Source organism: Rhinopithecus bieti, unplaced genomic scaffold, assembly GCF_001698545.2.
Source record: "Rhinopithecus bieti isolate Rb0 unplaced genomic scaffold, ASM169854v2 scaffold_40368, whole genome shotgun sequence".
NCBI classification, from domain to species: domain Eukaryota; kingdom Metazoa; phylum Chordata; class Mammalia; order Primates; family Cercopithecidae; genus Rhinopithecus; species Rhinopithecus bieti.
In genome coordinates this window covers 3,362,877-3,381,759 of record NW_016817546.1, presented here as the reverse complement: position 1 = coordinate 3,381,759, position 18,883 = coordinate 3,362,877, and the positions used below count along the sequence as shown (strand labels likewise).

General features: G+C 51.7%; 1 protein-coding gene across 3 annotated transcripts in view; it reads right to left on the bottom strand.

The window, feature by feature from the left end:
• ACOT7 (acyl-CoA thioesterase 7) overlaps positions 1-18,883 on the bottom strand; it is a 140,292-nt gene that overhangs the window by 42,641 nt on the left and 78,768 nt on the right. For all 3 annotated transcript variants that reach the window (XM_017856075.1, XM_017856076.1, XM_017856077.1), the window contains exon 6: positions 12,299-12,385. In XM_017856075.1, the coding sequence (XP_017711564.1) occupies positions 12,299-12,385 (87 nt within the window). The remainder of the gene's footprint in view (positions 1-12,298; positions 12,386-18,883) is intronic.

The window sequence follows — 18,883 nt, the reverse complement described above, 5'->3', positions numbered from 1 at the left end:
AAAAAAAAAAAAAAAAAAAAAAACAAAACAAAGAGTTTGTGAACATTTCACTTGGAACAGGGAAATGCTCTCAGTAGGTATCTGCCACGGATGCCCCTGGCAACCACAGCTAAAGAGAGAAGCACAGGCTGGACAATGTGGCACCAAAAAAAAAAAAAAAGAAAAAATCCCTCACCCGACCCGTACACAGGTAGAGAAGGATGTCCTTATGGTTCACTGCATGACCTCAACCAAATACTCTGTATTTCTGGAAAGGGGTCAGTGCCCCATGATTTGAGAGGGATGACGTACTGGCCACCAGGCACCCGGCTGAGAGGAGGACCCAGTGTGGGCAGGATAAAGTGAGTTCCTGGGACAGGTGCCTGTAGGATGCCTGGACTGGGGCAGAACGAACCCCACGCCCAGTCAAGGGAGGAGGGGCCCAGGTTTTCAGGGGTGACACCATCTCGGGGTTCAAGTTCACCAGTCCCGACGTCCCACTCCCCCGCGAAGCATCAGGATGGACGTGAAGCTATTCTTTGGAGCTCCAGAATGTTGTGGAGAACGACATTTTCAAACACCAAGATCCTAGAAGGCGAGTACTAAAAGGAATCTAGCTGCAGCCTACGCCACTCAGCTTCACAAGGAAGAAAGCGATGTCCCAAAGTGTTTGCTTGTTCACCTCCTGACCCCCCTAGACCAGAAGTTCCTCAAGAGTAGGGAACGTGCCCTCTTTGTCCACCTCTTTCCTTCCTTCCCCTACCGCTGAGGGTCTGGTGCATTGTGTCCCACGCAGCAGCGGGGGCTCCAGTCAAACAAGGTCACAGAATTGGAAAAGAGCAACTGAGCCCTCTTTTGCATTTTTCAGTGAAAGTCAACTCCTCCTGCAGATGTAAAAGACTGTTTTTTTCACAACTGCCCTAAGAAGACCAAGTGAACAAGAGCGTCTTGGTGGAGGCCTCACTTGCGCCCCCTCCCATGTTTTCTCTCCCCTCTCTTTCCTCTGCCTCCTCCTACAGTCTAAGGCTAAGCTGTGCTGTCCCCTGGCCTCAAGAACCCCAGCAGCGTTGTTTGGCTTCCTGGCAGCTAGACACCCGCATGGATGTTTGTCGCAGGAGGTCTGACTCCCAACTGACCAGCAGGGCTGTGTCTTGTTCACAGCTACCCTGGTGGAGCACGGAGGGGCCCGGCACACAGGAGGCGCCTGGTCACTGGTTCTTGAGATAGAAAGTGGTCATCACGTGTGCCTCATGTGCAGCGCATGCGCAGCCTCGCACGCTCCTCTGGGTGGGGCTGACTGCGCGGGGCCAGCACAGTCCACAGTCCTTCCCAGGCAGGACCATCATTCTTCCCGGGCCAGTCATTCAGCTACTGAGTGCTGACTCCATTCCAGGCCCTGCGCTAAGTGGGAACGCAACAGTGAACAGACAGAGGTCCCCACCTGTGTCTACTTTCATTCTGGGGTGCAGAGGCCATAGGAAAGTGTGTCAGGAGTGAGGGTGCTTTGGAACAAAAAGTAAGCAGAGGCAGTCTAATTTATACAGAGTTCTCATGGGAGGTCTCTTTCCTTTTCTGTGGAGACCTGAAGAAAAACACAGGCAGCCTTGCAGTTGAAGGGAACAGCAACCAGACAGAGGGAATGGCAACAGGCGGAGGGAACAGCAACAGGCAGAGGGAACAGCAACAGGCAGAGGGAACCACAACAGGCATTGGACCATGACCAGGCAGAGGGAACTGCAACACGAGGAGGGAACTGCAACCAGGCAGAGGGAACCGCAACAAGCAGAAGGAACAGCCACAGGCGGAGTGAATTGTGACCGGGCAGAGGGAACTACAACAGGGCAGAGGGAACCACAACCAGGCAGAAGGAACAGCAACAGGCAGAGGGAACCACGACCAGGCAGAGGGAACTATAACTGGGCAGAGGGAACTACAACAGGGCAGAGGGAACCACAACCGGGTAGGGGAAACCGCAACAGGCAGAAGCAACAGCAACAGGCAGAAGAAACCAGGACCAGGCAGAGGGAACAGCAACAGATGGAGGGAACCGCAACCAGGCAGAAGGAATAGCCACAGATGGAGGGAACAGCGACCAGGCAGAGGGAACGACAACATGGCAGAGGGAACTGCAATAGGCAGAATGAACAGCAACAGGCAGAGGCAACAGTGACCAGGTGGAGGGAACCGCGACTAGGCAGAGAGAACCGCAACAGGTGGAGGGAAGCGCAACCAGGTGGAGGGAACAGTGACCTGGTGAAGGGAACAGCGACTGGACGGAAGGTACAGCGACTGGGCAGAGGGAACAGAGACCGGGCAGAGGGCTCCCAGCACAGCCAGTACATCTCCCCAGACCCTCCTAGACTCTCATAGCCGGCAGGGTCAGTGGCTCTTTCACCCAGGCTGGAGTGCTGTGGCGCAATCTCGGCTCACTGCAAACTCCGCCTCCCGGGTTCACGCCATTCTCCTGCCTCAGCCTCCCGAATAGCTGGGACTACATGTGCCCACCACCATGCCCGGCTAATTTTTTGTATTATTTAGTAGAGATGGGGTTTCACTGTTAGCCAGGATGGTCTTGATCTCCTGACCTCATGATCTGCCTGCCTTGGCCTCCCAAAGTGCTGGGATTACAGGCATGAGCCACTACACCTAGCCAGTGGCTCTTTACTGATAAACTTATTTGTAGACTGAAGATAGCATAGAACAGAAAACCACTACGTCCTGGCCACTATTTTCTGCCATGACAGCACTCCCCACCAAGGCCGATCAACAGTCATGCTCACCCTGTCGGCTTTCATTTACTCCCTTGACCCAGCTGTGCACACTGTGACTTGGGGCTGGCAGAGCAGGCAAAACAGACCTGGTCTCCAGCCTGGGCAGCAGAGGCAGAGTCATCCCAGTTAAGAGGCTCAGTGATGACCTCACAACCCCATTCTGCAAACCAGGTGCCAGGGCAGTGCCCAGTAGGCTGCAACCAGAGGGTGCCTGGACTTGGACGGGACAGCAGAACAAGCTCTGATGGCCCAAACCTTACAGGTTCTGTGGTGATTTAAAGACTTGGATTTGGGGGATTGCAGTAGGGGGCTGGGAGGACAGCTCCAAGATATGGGGAGAGGAGGGACCCAGAGTCACAGACGGAGACATAAAGTCGGCCTGCTCCTGCCCTGAGTCCTTCTGCTTCCTTCCTGTGGGTGGATTTCATTTTGCTTTTCCAGTTCCAACACTTAGGTATTTTTAATTTTTTATTTTTAAGTAATAAGCTCAAAGTTTGTCACTTGTAGTCCGAGAACATCTTTAGCTATCTCTCCCTGATTTTGATAGGAAGTAATCAGTTTTCATTATCTTCTACATAATCATAAGTCCAGATGTTACTTTTTCTTTGGCCGGCGGTTATTTGCAGAAGTGTTCAATTTCCAGGGGCTATGTTCTCATTAAGAAGGCTTAGGCTTAATGGGTCTCACTTTAGGGAACTTATAATTAAAATGCTCTTTGTGGTCAAGTGCATGATCCTATTTTGTAAACGCTCCCCTGGATATGAGAAAAAAGCTTGAGTTCTCCACGGAGCAGAACATTCTCTACGTCTGTAATAATAAAACTAATAAAGTAAATGTAATAAAAGTTATGAAAGTAACTGATCTTTCTTAAATGCCTCCCATGTGCTGTCTTCCCTGTATTATCTCGTTTATTTATAATCCCTGCGTTATCTCACTGGTGGGGAGGAGAGAGAGGCCCAGAGAGTTTGGGTTAGGTGAGGGCTGCTGCAGGCCGCAGCCTCAGGGCACCGTTCACATCACCTTCAGAAGTCAGGAGTAGGACGGCTTGTGGGGAATCCAGAGGAAGGGCAGGTCCAAGGTGAAGCTGCCACAGGCTGTTGAAGCTTGGGAGTAACGACTGAGCTGGATATTAGAAAATCCGTCAGTTGCCACTTGGAGGCGGGAGCTGAGGCTGAGGGGTCAGGTGAGCTTGTGGGAGAAAAGGTGGAAAGAGGGCGAGGGCAGACCTTAGGGGCATACCCCCACACTCAGGGGCAGGTGAAAGAGGAGGAGGTAGAGCCTCCAGAGAGCCCCAGGGTCCTCAACCTGGTGCGGGCAGAACCACTCAGGGCGCAATTAACATTCAGACGCCCGGGCCCATTCCCCAGCCACCCTGGTGCCCACCAGTGTGGGAGGACGAAGGACTTGGAAAGCATAATGGCCTGAAACCCTGTGAGGGGATCTCAGGGTGTCCAGGTCAGTGGTGTCCACTGCTCTGGAGAGGTCCAGACATGGTGGAAGGACACGGTTGCTGGATTCATGGAGACAAACCCACGCTCCAGCTGTGTGTTTCTGAGCCCCCTGAATCATCAGAGCCACCCAGGGCACTTGTTGCTAAAAATACAGGTTTCTGGGCCCCAGCCCAGCCCTGTTGCAGCAAAACCTCCAGGAGAAGGGCCGGGGAATCTGTTTTTGTTGTTGTTGTTGTTTGAGACAGGGTCTTGCTCTGTTGCCCAGGCTGGATGGAGTGCAGTGGTGTGATCTTGGCTCACTGTAACCTCTACCTCCCAGGTTCAAGTGATTCTCCTGCCTCAGCCTCCCAAGTAGCTGGGATTACAGGCGCCTGCTACTACACCTGGCTAATTTTCGTATTTTTAGTAGAGACAAGATTTCATCATGATGGCCAGGCTGGTCTCAAACTCCTGACCTCAAGTTATCCACCTGCCTTGGCCTCCCAAAGTGCTGCAACTACAGGTGTGAGCCACTGCGTCCAGCCAGAATCTGCATTTTTAACGAGCTCTAAGATGGTTTCTGAGGCTCAGATGAGTTTAGGAAGCTCTATTGTGGCCCCACTTCCCTGCCACACGCTCCATCCTGTGCTTCCCAGTACCATGGGAGCCGAGCAAGCCCTCCCGATGAGGATGCCCACCTTGACTTCTGTCTCAGAGCATAGATTTTACTCAGAACCGATGTGATCAATAAACGCTGAGGTTCTTTTCTAAGCCAAAGAACAACCCGTGCCCTCCCTCCATTCCCCTCACGCTCTAAAGACCCTGATACAGGAACTGGAGAAGCAACCAGAACAACCAGGATCATCCCCTGGACAATGGCCCTGTGAGGGCCACATCTAGGCTGAAATGAGAGAGACAGGCTGATGCACCCCAAATGTGCAGTGTTGGGGGGTGCCAGCTGGGCCAGTTCCCCAACAAAACTGGTCCAGGCCAGGGCTGGAGTTGCCGCTGTCTGCAAGGTTCAATCTGCTCCTCAAGGTATCTCAACTCCCTCCGTCCCCAGCTGTTAGGGTCTCTTGTGGTATAATTCAGGGAGGATCACAATAACTAACTGTAGGAATGAGGTTCTTCTTCCGGCTTCTCAAAATAGCCCAAAATGTGTACTAGGCTGCTCACTTAAGGGTACCCAGGAAGATGACAAGACGGATTTCAGAACTGGGAAACTTGCTTGCTGAGAAGAAGGGAAACACACTCGTGGAGCCGTGAGTCCAGGAGCGCCCCTTTCTCCCAGCCAGTTCTCTTTCCCAGGGTAGAACGTTCACTGCAGCAGTGCTGCCCCAGCCTGTCCCAGAGAATCCCCTGCAGAGCTTGGGAAACTACAGCTCCTGGACACCCCTCGCCCCCACCCCCAGGGTCTGGGTCACCTGTCGGGTGGGGTCTGGGTGTCTGTGGTTTTAAGAGTTCCCCAAGTGACCTTAACAGGCAGTAGAGACGAGGCCACAGGCTCAACCTCTCAGGGGAGGGGCCAACAGCATCACCTCAAGCACAGGAGACATACAGACCGGATCTGACAGAGAAGCGAGAAGAGGGCAGGATAGGGAGGAAGGGCTGGCTCTAAGCAAAAGGAGGCTGCATCTCCCTCGGTAGAGCTGGTGGCCCGGGAAGGAGCCTGAGATGGAGGGGAAGGCTCTAAAGCTGACTACAGGATGGGTGGTTGGCAGGGGCCAGGGGAGATGGTTAATTAAAAAATTGAAAGAACCTACTATTTGATAGCACAACAGGTGACCATAGTCAATAATAACTTAATTGTACATTTCAAAATAACTAAAAGAGTGTAAGTGGATTGTTTGTAACACAAAAGATAAATGCTTGAAGAAATGGATACCCCATTCTCCATGATGTGCCCCTCCCCTCCCCTCTCCTTTCTTTCACAGAGTCTCGCTTTGTCACCCAGGCTGGCTGGATTGGAGTGCCATGATCTTACCTCACTGTAACCTCGGCCTCCTGGGCACAAGTGATTCTCCTGCCTCTGCCTCCCAAGTAGCTGGGATTACAGGCACGCACCACCACACCCAGCTAATTTTTGTATTTTTAGTAGAGACAGGATTTTACCATGTTGGCCAGGCTGGTCTCGAACTCCTGACCTCAGGTGATCTGCCCAGCCTGGCCTCCCAAAGTGCTGGGATTACAGGTGTGAGCCACCGTGCCTGGTCAGCATACTAGTTTCATATTGTGTGCCTGTATCAAACCATCTCATGTACCCCATAAATATATATACCTACTACGTACCCACAAAAAAAATTTTAAAAGCTGTCCATGGATGGAATTCAAACTTTTAATTACATAAGAGGTGAGCCCACCTGCCAAAACTGCCTAGGAAGGGTGGCCTGACCGCAGAGATGGAGAGAGACATGGCACAGCCTGGTGGGGACTCCAGACCAGCAGCCTCAGCATCGCAAGGAGCAAGGGGGCAGTGCAAGTTCTTGGGCCCCTTCCAACCTACCAAACACTTGGGGTGACCCCAGTGAGCCAGAGGTGGAAAAGGATGTTACTTCACTTAGAAAAAACACCCAGAAACTGCAAACCACGTGATTTGCTATCCAGATAAACGGGTTCATAACAAAAAGTCCCTGGAAGATCAAGGATAGGCCAAGGGCTGAAGGCTGGAATGGGCAGGGAAGATCAGGACAGCAGACAGGTAGAGGTTGTGGCCAGAAAGTGGAGGGAAAATCTACAGTCCCTGAATTTCCTAGCAGAAACCTCAGAAGCCAGAAGACATGGAACAAAGCCTTCCAAGCCCTGTAAGGAACGCTTCCCCTAGAACACCCTGCTCAGCCAGAAGTCGTTTCAGACATGCAAAGCTCGGGAAGATGACCCTCTAGGCCCCATGACAGAGACTATCCCTTCCGTCACTAGTCACTCCAATGTCTAACAGACGCATCCGACCAGCGGCACTCACCCACCCACAGATGTGGTCCCATGAGGACACTGTGGCCAAAGGGGAGGGTGCAGTTTCCAACATGCCCTCCACCCCTTTGGGGCTGCATGCTGATAAAGAGACAGGCAACATGTGGCTCACCAAAAGGGTACCCCAGGGCTGTCGGAGCCACAGGGCGGCAGAAGCCTGGGTCCCCAGCACCACGGGGCTGCCTATTGGCTCTGGATCGCTCACAGCTGCATTGTTAGGTTAAAAAAAAGAAAAAGTCCTCTCTCTTCTTGAAGCCAAGTTGTTTGGATGGCAGCTGAGCCTTTATTCGGCAGCTGAGCCTTTATTCCAGTTAATATATTGCCTTTCTTGGGAAGTCACTGGAGGACATGTTCCACCAAAACCAGCAAAGAGGAAAACTGAAGATCCATGAATCCTGGCATCCAACCCAGGCGAGTGGCAAAGGCCGTCCCAGGAGAGCAGTTTAGAGCAGGCATGGAATGAGCAACGTGGAGGAGGAGGACTAAAGGCGGAGCCCTCCAGGGAACATGGCAGGGAACAGTTCCGTGGCAGGCAGACTGTACCAAGAGCATCATACGGAGCGGCTGAAGGGCACAAAGCCACCGTTGGCTATTGCAGTAACACAGTTTTAGGGAAAGTAATCGCAGTACCCCGCCTGATGAGCAGGGATGGGGCTCACGCATCTGAAACTTATGCATCAAGAGACAGCAACAGAACCTCATGCTTAGGAAGCAGAGTCCTGAACCAGAAACAGCAGCTACCCCTGCAGGAGCAATGGGAGGAAGAGAGACCCACAAGCCCTCCGGATCGCTTCCACATAATACTGAACTTTAAAATAAAAAAAAAAGTACCGAGGAAAAGGCCAAGGTCTCCAAAAGTTGAGAAGTGAAGAATGCATGCTCGAGACTCCTCTACGGTCTGCCTTGAACAGGGCTACTGGCTGACCCCCAAGAACTTCCTTCTCCCAAGGTCTGAACCCCCACGGATATCTGCTGGGTCACCCCTTCAGTCTGTACAACCAAATGTCGGGGGAGGGGAGGGGAGGGGAGAACAGGGAGGAAACTGGTCTTTTCTGGGCTGACCCCGAGCACTCTACGGAGGAGGGTGGGGGACCGTGGAGTGACTCACTCAGGACTCAGGGAAGACAGAAACCAAAAGCCAGGCTTGCCCTCTTCACATGCCCTTCAGCCCAGAACTGCACACACACCACCAACCCTCCTCCTGCATGGGATAATGACCGTGCTCCACACCCTCCACGAGCCCTTCAACCCAGAATGGCAGAGACCCCACCAACCCTCCTCCCACATGGGATGACGACCCTCCACACCCTCGGGCTCACTCCCCAGATCTTTTCTGTTCCCCTACCTAAAGACACGAGGTTCTGTCCATGCAACCAGGAAAGCAGCAATGAGCTAGTGTCTGGTGGGAGCACTTCATTCTACCTGTGATTCCAGCCAGAACAGCTCCTCCCTTTCCAAGACACCCTTCACGAGTTTATCACCACCCAGACCTGTGTGTAAAGTCCTCAAGACCAAGGCTAGCCAGTGTGTAGAAATCACAGAAAACGGGACTCTGGTGCAGCTGTTCAAAGACACATGCACAGTCTAAAATTACAGAATAAAGGCCAAATTGGCATCCATTTCAACATTTTCTTCTGCAACTGGCATCTAGTGAGTTACAGTTTAGTGAAGATTTTGATTCAAATGATTTTAGATGCCATTCTTGCCAACAGTACTCTACAGGAAATTCAATAAACTCACAATTCGTGTTTTCAACACGGTGTTTATTTTATTCATTCGCTCCTGGTGAGTTACCAGGCCCTATGAGAGAAGGTTAAGCTTGGTAAAATTATTAGACAGATTTTTACAAATTGTGGGGACAAAATCCCTACTAAAATAGGCATTAAGTGTTGTAAAGCCACTGTAAACATTTTTTTTTTTTTTTTTGAGACGGAGTCTTGCTCTGTCGCCCAGGCTGGAGTGCAGTGGCGCAAACTCGGCTCACTGCAACCTCCACCTCCTGGGTTCATGCCATTCTCCTGCCTCAGCCTTCCGAGTAGCTGGGACTTTACAGGCGCCCGCCACCACGCCCGGCTAACTTTTTGTATTTTTAGTAGAGATGGAGTTTCACTGTGTTAGCCAGGATGGTCCCCATCTCCTGACCTCATGATGCACTCACCTCGGCCTCTCAATGTGCTGGGATTACAGGCGGGAGCCACCACACCCGGCTTGTAAACACTTCTTAACATACATCTTAACATGTGCCTGTATCAATGAAGCAGCTTAGATACCGTGAATGAACATAACATGCTGCAGACTTCCAAGGGGCTTTTCCAGTGATTTCTCCCACTCCTGGCATCTCACTGAGGCCTTTCAGAACATAAAGAAAGACTGGGCTTAAGGGTATGGACTTTTCACCAAGTAGACAGTGACAACGGAAATGCCCCATTTAGTGAAGAACGTCTAACGTGTCGACAAAATAAACAAAACTGGTGGCACAGAGTTTCACAGATTCCAGGCAGAATGGAGCTGTGTGAGGCTCCAACACAATACTCGGAAGTGGCAGAAGTCTGGACTTGGGTTGGCCAGGCTCAGAAGAGGGAGCTGCTGCCCACCCTGGAATTCGGGGGAGGACAGATACATAGGGGCAATAAGGAGGGGAAACAGGAAATGCCTCTGAGGCAACAGCTGTTCTCGGGGCAGCGAGATCCTCAGATGGTCACAGGCCTGGAAGTGCTTGTTATACAGCGGCGCTTCCCTTGCTAAGACCATGGTTAATCAGATTGAAGAGCAGTGCAGCCACTGCTGAGTGGAAAGAGGAAAACAATCATGAAATAGGAAAAAGAAACACAAAAGGGGATTAGTTTGAAAAAGAAACAAACTTTGGAAACATATCTGACATCAGGGCTGGACGTGGTGGCTCACGCCTGTGATCCCAGCACTTTGGGAGGCTGAGGTGGGTGGATCACTTGAGGTCAGTAGTTTGAGACCAGCCTGGCCAACATAGTAAAACCCTGTCTCTGCTTAAAATGCAAAAATTAGCCGAGTGTGATGACATGCATCTGTAATCCCAGCTACTCGGGAAGCTGAGGCGGGAGAATCTCTTGAACCCGGGAGGCACAGGATAAAGTGAAACAAGATCAGATCATGTCACTGAACTCTAGCCTGGGCAACAGAGCGAGACTGCATCTCATAGGCTCAGAACCCACTGCCCCAAACCTGAAAGCGATTGGTGCCTCTCATTCATGGAATAAGTATCTGCAAGGTACCCCTTTGACTCTCTGTGGGTGCTGGAGCCAACACAAATAATACGATCCAGTCCCTGCTCCTGAGGTGTCCCTGGTAGAAATATCAATGTAAGCCAGCACAGAGTGGTGCCATTTGAGCTGGATTTTGAAGGATAAATAGGAGTTTTCTGAGTGGAGAAGAAAGGGGAACTTGGTGTTCCAGGCAATTAGAAATGACAGCATTGGCTGGGCGTGGTGGCTCATGCCTGTAATCCCAGCACTTTGAGAGGCTGAGGTGGGTAGATCACAAAGTCAGGAGATCAAGACCATCCTGGCTAACACGGTGAAACCCTGTCTCTACCAAAAATACAAAAAATTAGCCAGGCATGGTGGCGGCCACCTGTAGTCCCAGCTACCCGGGAGGCTGAGGCAGGAGAATGGTGTGAACCCAGGAGGCGGAGCTTGCAGTTAGCCGAGATTGCACCACCGCACTCCAGCCTGGGCGACAGAGCAAGACTCTGTCTCCAAAAAAAAAAGAAATGACAGCATTGTGCAAAAGTGCCTGTCATGCCTCGGGACAGATGAATAGCGCAGTACAACCAGAACAGCTGCTCCCAACCTTCATTAACCACACAGCACCTTCACAACTTCTGCTCTCACTGATACCACTTCACTATGATCTTATATCCTTGATGCTTTTCTTCAACCGACTTGTTTTTAAAAGTTTACTTTGGTCTTCTTCAAAATTACAGTAGCCATGAAATTATGGGTTTGATATGCCATCTACATTTTCTTTAAATCATGAAAAATAACTACACATTATTAAAGTAAAAAGTGTCCGTCTGTGAACCTAGAGCTAAATCCTCTTGTGTTCCAGCTATGTTTCCCAAACTCTGGGAAGCTGAGCGAGGAACTTTAAGGCCTGTGTTGCTTGAGAAGAGATCTGCACTTACTGGGAAAAAATAAATGCAAACATTAGAGGAAATACATTATTAACGAGTCACTGCCAGTGAGTCACAATGCTAGTCTCTGGGGACTTCAGTGCCCTGGCAAGGCCCTGACCTGACCCTCAGCAGGCATTAAACATCTCACAACCAGAAGATTCCGGGGCTGCATGTGACCCTCCCCAGGGACGCAGTCATCCATTTAACTGTTATCACCAAGCCAGCATCTTTCTTTCTTTTTTTTTTTTTTTTTTTGAGATGGCGTCCCACTCTGTCGCTCAGGGTGGAGTGCAGTGGTGTGATCTCGGCTCACTGCAACCTCCGCCTCCCAGGTTCAGGTGATTCTCCTGCCTCAGCCTCCTGAATAGCTGGGACTACAGGCACACACCACGATGCCTGGCTAATTTTTGTATTTCTAGTAGAGATGGGTTTTTGCCATGTTGGCCAGGCTGGCCTCGAACTCCTGACCTCAGGTGATCCATCCACCTCGATCTCCCAAAGTGCTGGGATTAGAGGCGTGAGCTACTGCGCCCTGCCCGCCAGCATATTTCTGTGATTTATCATTCAACCTTTTTTTTTGGGATAGGGTCTCGTTCTGTTGCCCAGGCTGAAGTGTGGTGCCACGATCACGGCTCACTGCAACTTCGACCTGCTGGGCTCAAGCGATCCTCCCACCTCAGCCTCCCAGTAGCTGGGATCATAGGTGCAGGCCACCACCTGGCTTATTATTTATTTTTTTGTAGAGACGGGGGTCTCCCTATGTTGCCCAGGCTGGTCTTGAACTCCTAAGCTCAGGCAATCCTCCTGCCTCCATCTCCCAAAGTGCTGGGATTACAGCCATGTGCCACTGCGCCTGGTCTATTGTGCAACTTCTTGAAAATTTAAATTTATACTTCACCAAACACAAGAGCCTCAACTGTATCAGACAGCAGCATGGCTCCCAGAGGAGCAACAACGAGCCAAGGGACAGGCACGGAGTGACCAGGGCACTTCCTTCTTACCTCCGTGCACAAAGCCGTGCAGGGTGCAGTCTGAAGGCCCCACCAGGTGGATCAAGCTGGACTGGCTGTAGCTGACAGTGTTCGGCTCTGGAATTGCAAAGGAAAGAGATTAGTTATGGGGTAGACTGATTCCCACAGCTGAATGGTCTGACAATGCCGAAACCACCCTGAGGTCTGCATAGTCAGCGAAGGCATCCAAAGGCAGTTCAGCTATGATTTCTCTTAAGGAAAACCATGGTCTCCAAACAGGCTACAGTTGGTGAAGGAGAGGTTTTCAAGGATTCATGACCCATTCTGTTAGTGGGCCATGACGAGACTCTCTGGGGCCATCAGCGCCCTGCAAGGCCCTGCCCAGGGGTAGCCACGAAACACCTCAAAGCTGTGAGTCCCAGGGCTCCGTGTGACCCTCTACCGGGCTCTAGTTAACTATCTGACTTGCATTTCCTACAAGAAGTGCCACAGTGTTTCTGTAATTTACTCCACCAGCCTGAGAACATACAGCTCCCCAGGGTACAAGCTCTTCCCTCCGGCCAGCCCCCAACCCCATTCACTAATCTTATCACCTCACTCTTGCAGGAGCCCCAAACACCCTGGAGGAGCTTCAGTCACCCAACACTGCACTGCTCCTGAAATATCTTTAAGAAGCTGCACTTGGCCAGGCGCGGTGGCTCACGCCTTTGTAATCCCAGCACTTTGGGAGGCTGAGATGGGCGGATCACTAGGTCAGGAGATTGAAACCATCCTGGCTAACACGGTGAAACCCCGTCTCTACTAAAAAAATACAAAAAACTAGCCGGGCGAGGTGGCGGGCACCTGTAGTCCCAGCTACTCAGGAGGCTGAGGCAAGAGAATGGTGTAAACCCGGGAGGCGGAGCTTGCAGTGAGCTGAGATCCGGCCACTGCACTCCAGCCTGGGCAACAGAGCCAGACTCTGTCTAAAAAAAAAAAAAAAAAAAAAGAAGCTGCACTTATGAAAAAAAGCAGATGAAATATAACGTCCAGTCTCTAGAAGACAGACCTTTCTTCTTTCTTGAGACAAAGCCTCGCTCTGTCGACTAGGCTGAAGTGCGGTGGCGCAATCTCAGCTCACTGAAGCCTCCGTCTCCTGGGTCCAAACAATTCTCACGCCTCACCCTCCCGAGTAGCTGGGATTACAGGCACCCGCCACCACGCCCAGCTAGTTTTGTATTTTAGTAGAGACAGGGTTTCACCATGTTGGCCAGGCTGGTCTCGAACTCCTGACCTCAAGTGATCCGCCCGCCTCAGCCTCCCAAAGTGTTAGGATTACAGTCGTGGGCCACTGCGCCCAGCCCAACATATAATTTTTTTAAAAGCCAGTTATCCTTATTGTTTTCTCTAACAAGAGAAAATGGAATTATCGTGAGCTCTTCGGATTGATAGCTGTCAGCTGTCCAGCTTTGACCGTGGAGGGACTATGTGGCCATATGGCTGTCCATTTTTAGGGTTTATGACAAAATTAGCCCTGCCTCGGACAAGTTCGAATGCCTGCCTCATCCCTGGCCCTTGGGCTGAAAACAGTGTTCACTTCCAAGCCTGGTACAGCCCTTCCAGTGCAGATGGGGTCTTGGCAGGTCACCTAGCCCCTGGCTTCTGGGTTGGGATCCACCCTTCTGGGGTCAGGAAGTGCCCTGGCCAAGCCCTAGGAAGATCCACCCTGAGCCATCCACAAGGGTGCAAGGGCTGGTGAACATGGCCAGGCCAGGGGCTCAGCCCTGGGTCTGAAGCTCCTTCCACTCGATGTCTCTGGCCCTCTGGCCAGGCCCATAGTCCTGCTCCCGTAAGCAGTAGTTTGGGGGCTGAGGGCATGGGGGAAGCAAGAGAGGATGGGGGAGGAAGGGAGGTTCTGGAGTTGGACTGCCTGGGTTTCAATCCCAGTTCTGCTGCCTTCGTAGGAACTTAACCTCCCTGTGCCTCAATTTCCTCAGCTGGAACCAGAGATGGTGAAGTAAAACTATCGAGTTGTGAAGATGACGTAAACACCTAACACACACGAAGGCCTGTAAACAGCCTGTCACACAGGACGGGATCCAAAAAGGAGAGTTTTGTGTTTACAGCTATGTAAACCTCGCCCACTGCTGTCCTGGGCACCTGGTTCCGGCTCCTCATATCATTTTGAACCTGCAGGTTCACAGATGAGGCACTGTGTCAGTTAAGATCATAGTCACTGCTGCAGCAGATAAACCCTAAAACCCTAGTGGGTCACACAGTGAGGCTGATTTCTTGCTTAGGTAAAGTCCAAATCAGGCTTTCCTAGTGGGGTAGATTTCATCCAAACGGTGAAGATGTGGGGATTCAGGCCCCTCTGGTCCGGTAGCTCCATTACCCTTAATGGGTAGCTTCGAAGGTTACCTTGGAAGGGGACAGAGTGGGGGGAGGCTCACACACCTGAGGTTTCCATGAGTCAGGCCTGGAAGCAGCATTTCACTCTGCTCACACTCTACACATGAGTGGTGCTGTCACACCCGCTGCAGAGGACGCAGGGCAACGCGGCCCTGCTGTGTGTGCAGACAGGCTTGGTCATCTGTTTGGTTCTACCCCTCCAGTCACCAGATCCCTGTTGTATTCTTTGCACACGTAGAGCACCTCACCCTTAAGGATGACCCCCTGAAACCCGATCCAGCCTCTGAGCTCACCTCAGAGCGCAGCGGCTGGTCACATGTATGCAGTCTTCTCCATCGTGTTTAGATGCAATTTTTCATGTTCCTGCAGCCAATGAACTAAGAAGATGAGTTACCTGCACCTGCACCCTTTATACAGCAGCAGAAGAGCACACTCATTCAGCAAAGAAAAGAACACAGGAGCTACCCAGGAGCCCCTGGCCCAAGCAGAGATGACTCCCGCTAGGGTCTGAGCTATGGCCGTGGAGAAGGGTCTTTGGTTAGACCCTGATTCCACTCTTGGGGAGGAACCACATGGTCCTTGGTTCAGCCTCCTGGAAGGTTCTTCCCTGTTCGTTATCCACCATGGCCTCATTCAAGCAGGCACTGGGAAATAGGGCCCACGGCCTACCTCCTGCTCATCTAGGTTTGGGGAGGTTACTTTAAAGTTTGAACAGTCAAAAGCTTTTTTCCAGTCCAGGCAAATTCAGTTTCCTCGTAAACTTAGTAGGCATCTGATCTGTCTGTCTCTAGTCAGTTCCATGTGACAGGAACCACACCCAACATTCTTTTCAAGTGTCATGCTCAAACCTGGTATATTTTGTTACTTTTCCATCCCACTCCACTGCCTTTCTCACTCTCTCAAGACACACGTTGGTGGGTAAACCACACTTTAATCTGATTTTCGACACAAGGCTGAGTCTTTTTTTTTTTTGAGACGGAGTCTCGCTCTGTTGCCCAGCTGGAGTGCAGTGGCGCAATCTCAGCTCACTGCAAGCTCCGCCTCCCGGGTTCATGCCATTCTCCTGCCTCAGCCTCCTGAGTAGCTGGGACTACAGGCACTCACCATCGTGCCCGGTTAATTATTCGTATTTTTAGTAGAGACGGGTTTTCACCTCGGTCTTAATCTCCTGACCTCGTGATGCGCCTACCTTGGCCTCCCAAAGTGCTGGGGTTACAGGCGTGAGCCACCGCACCCGGCCAAGGCTGAGTCTTAATGGGCTTTTGATTTCAGTCTCCTTCTGTTCCTAGGTCAATAAACAATAGGCTTTTCCAGTCCTTTCATGCCGCCAATTTCTGGCCTCTTCTCAGAACCCCGCTCCTCATGGTATCATGGGTTTCAGGGTGTGCTAAATTTCCCTGAGGCCCAAGGTGCCCTCGGCAATTGCAGGCTGATTCTGGACACCTCTAGATCCTGGCAGGTCCACGCTGAAGCGGCAGGTGGGAGAACAGGCATCCCCTCCCTTGGGTCAAGCCACAGGTGGTGGGAACTGGCTGAGATGCAGGGACGTCGGGGCCCCCAGGGGCTCCTTCCCAGAAGCCTGGGCGCTTGGAGGAGTCTGTTGGCTGGCTTTGAGATGGCGCTCCTGCACGCCAGCTCCCGGAGGGGCCCAGATGCAAGGACCTCTTGACACATATTCAGGAGGGTGGGCTGGGTGGGGAGGTCCCCAGAATGTGGCTTCTTGGGAGGGTTTCCTCTACTCTGCTTCTGACTCCATGACAGGCTACTTCTCCCACACACCCTGGCATGAGGGCAAGTCCAGGGCAGGAATGAGGAAACTCACATGGCAGCTAACGGTGACCAGGAGAGAAGGCAGGGGAGCCAGTCTGAAATTCTGTGTGTGGAGTACCTTGTGCTGGCGCTGCTGTAACAGAGTGCCCATCAAACGCTGGGGCCTTAAACAGCAGAAGTTCATCTCACCCCTGGAGGCTGCAAGTCCTAGGTCAAGGTATCAGCAGGCTGGCTCTTCCTGAGGCCTCTCTGCTGGGCTTGTAGATGCCACCTTCCCCCATGTCCTCACAGGGTTGTTCTTCTGTGTGAGTCTGTCCTAACCTCCTCTTCTTGTAAAGACACCAGCCTACCCTAATGACCTTATTTTAACTTAATTACTTCTTTTTTTTTTTTTTTTTGAGGCGGAGTCTCGCTCTGTCGCCCGGACTGGAGTGCAGTGGCCGGATCTCAGCTCACTACAAGCTCCGCCTCCCGGGTTTACACCATTCTCCTGCCTCAGCCTCCCGAGTAGCTGGGACTACAGGAGCCCGCCACCTCGCCCGGCTAGTTTTGTATTTTAGTAGAGACGGGGTTTCACTGTGTTAGCCAGGATGGTCTCGATCTCCTGACCTTGTGATCCGCCAGTCTCGGCCTCCCAAAGTGCTGGGATTACAGGCTTGAGCCACCGCGCCTGGCCTAATTACTTCTTTAAAGACCCTTTCTTTACATTCAGTGACATTCTGAGGCACTCAGGGTCAGGACCTCAACATATGATTTGTGGTGACACAATTTAGCAACCATGACCCACAGGCACATCAAAGCCTTGGAAATGACACTGGGGCTGGGCGCAGTGACTCACGCCTGTAATCCCAGCACTTTGGGAGGCTGAGGGGGGTGGATCACCTGAGGTCAGGAGTTTGAGACCAGCCTGGCCAACATGGCAAAACCCCTCTCTACTAAAAATACAAAAATTAGCCAGGCGTGGTGGCAGGTACCTGTAATCTCAGCTACTTGGGAGGCTGAGGCAGGAGAATCACTTGAACCAGGGAGGTGAAGTTTGCAGTGAGCTGAGATTGTGCCATTCCACTCCAACCTGGGCAACAAGAGCAAAACTCTGTCTCAGAAGAGAAGAGAAGAGAAGAGAAGAGAAGAGAAGAGAAGAGAAGAGAAGAGAAGAGAAGAGAAGAGAAAGAGAAAGAAAAGAAGTGATATTGGACACTTATGAGACCCCAGGTATCAACTTCTGGGTCAGGACCACCCTTCATCCCACCAGCTTTTTTGGCTGCTGAGAAATATTACTTGTCTAAGGCCAGACCTAGAAAGGACCTGTCTTCACCTGAAATGAGTCCCAGTCATTTCGTGGCCCAGTGGGCTGGCGTCTTCAACAGCCTGGGGCTTGTTAGGTAGAAATGAGCTACCCTTTCTGAGTGCCAGCTGTCCTGGGCAGGGAACAGATGAGGTCTTGGCCCTGACCAGAAGGCCTTGGGGGCAGAGGGTGGGTACGCACGACAGGCTAGTTTACACAGGTATCTGCCCAGGAGATCCTGTGTGGGTTTTATCTTTATCCGGTGAGAAAAAGCAGTGTTCAGAAAGGTCTGACTTCTGGACGGGCATGGTGGCTCACGCCTGTAATCCCAACACTCTGGGAGGCTGAGGCAGGCGGATCGCCTGAGGCCAGGAGTTCGAGACCAGCTTGGCCATGATGGCAAAACCCTTTCTCTACAAAAAATACAAAAATTAGCTGGGTGTGGTGGCACATGCTCGTAATCCCAGCTACTTGGGAGGTTGAGGCACCAGAATCGCTTGAACCCGGGAGGTGGAGGTTGCAGTGAGCCGAGATCGCACCATTGTACTCCAGCCTGGTCAACAGAGTGAGACTCTGTCTCAAAAAAAAATTTATATGGACAAATTATAGGTGTATATATTGGACAAAGGATTTTTAAGGAACTCTCAGACTCTGAGATACCTGAAAGACGAGGCCACCCCTGTGGAGGTTGCTAGGTAACAGTCTGCACTCCGGCTCTAGGATGAGGTCTGGGATGTGGGATGGACAGGGGCTGGGAGGAGACAAGTCAAAGGCCAAGACGGCCTCTCCAGGGCAGAGAGGGAGGGTCCTTCCACAGGATGGGACAGCATGTGTCACACCTGTTAGAAAGACCCCAGTGCCGGCCGGGCGCGGTGGCTCAAGCCTGTAATCCCAGCACTTTGGGAGGCCGAGAAGGGCGGATCACGAGGTCAGGAGATCAAGACCATCCTGGCTAACACAGTGAAACCCCATCTCTACTAAAAAAAAAATACAAAAAACTAGCCGGGCAAGGTGGCGGGCACCTGTAGTCCCAGCTACTCGGGAGGCTGAGGCAGGAGAATGGCGTAAACCCGGGAGGCGGAGCTTGCAGTGAGCTGAGATCTGGCCACTGCACTCCAGCCTGGGCGACAGAGTGAGACTCCGTCTCAAAAAAAAAAAAAAAAAAAAAA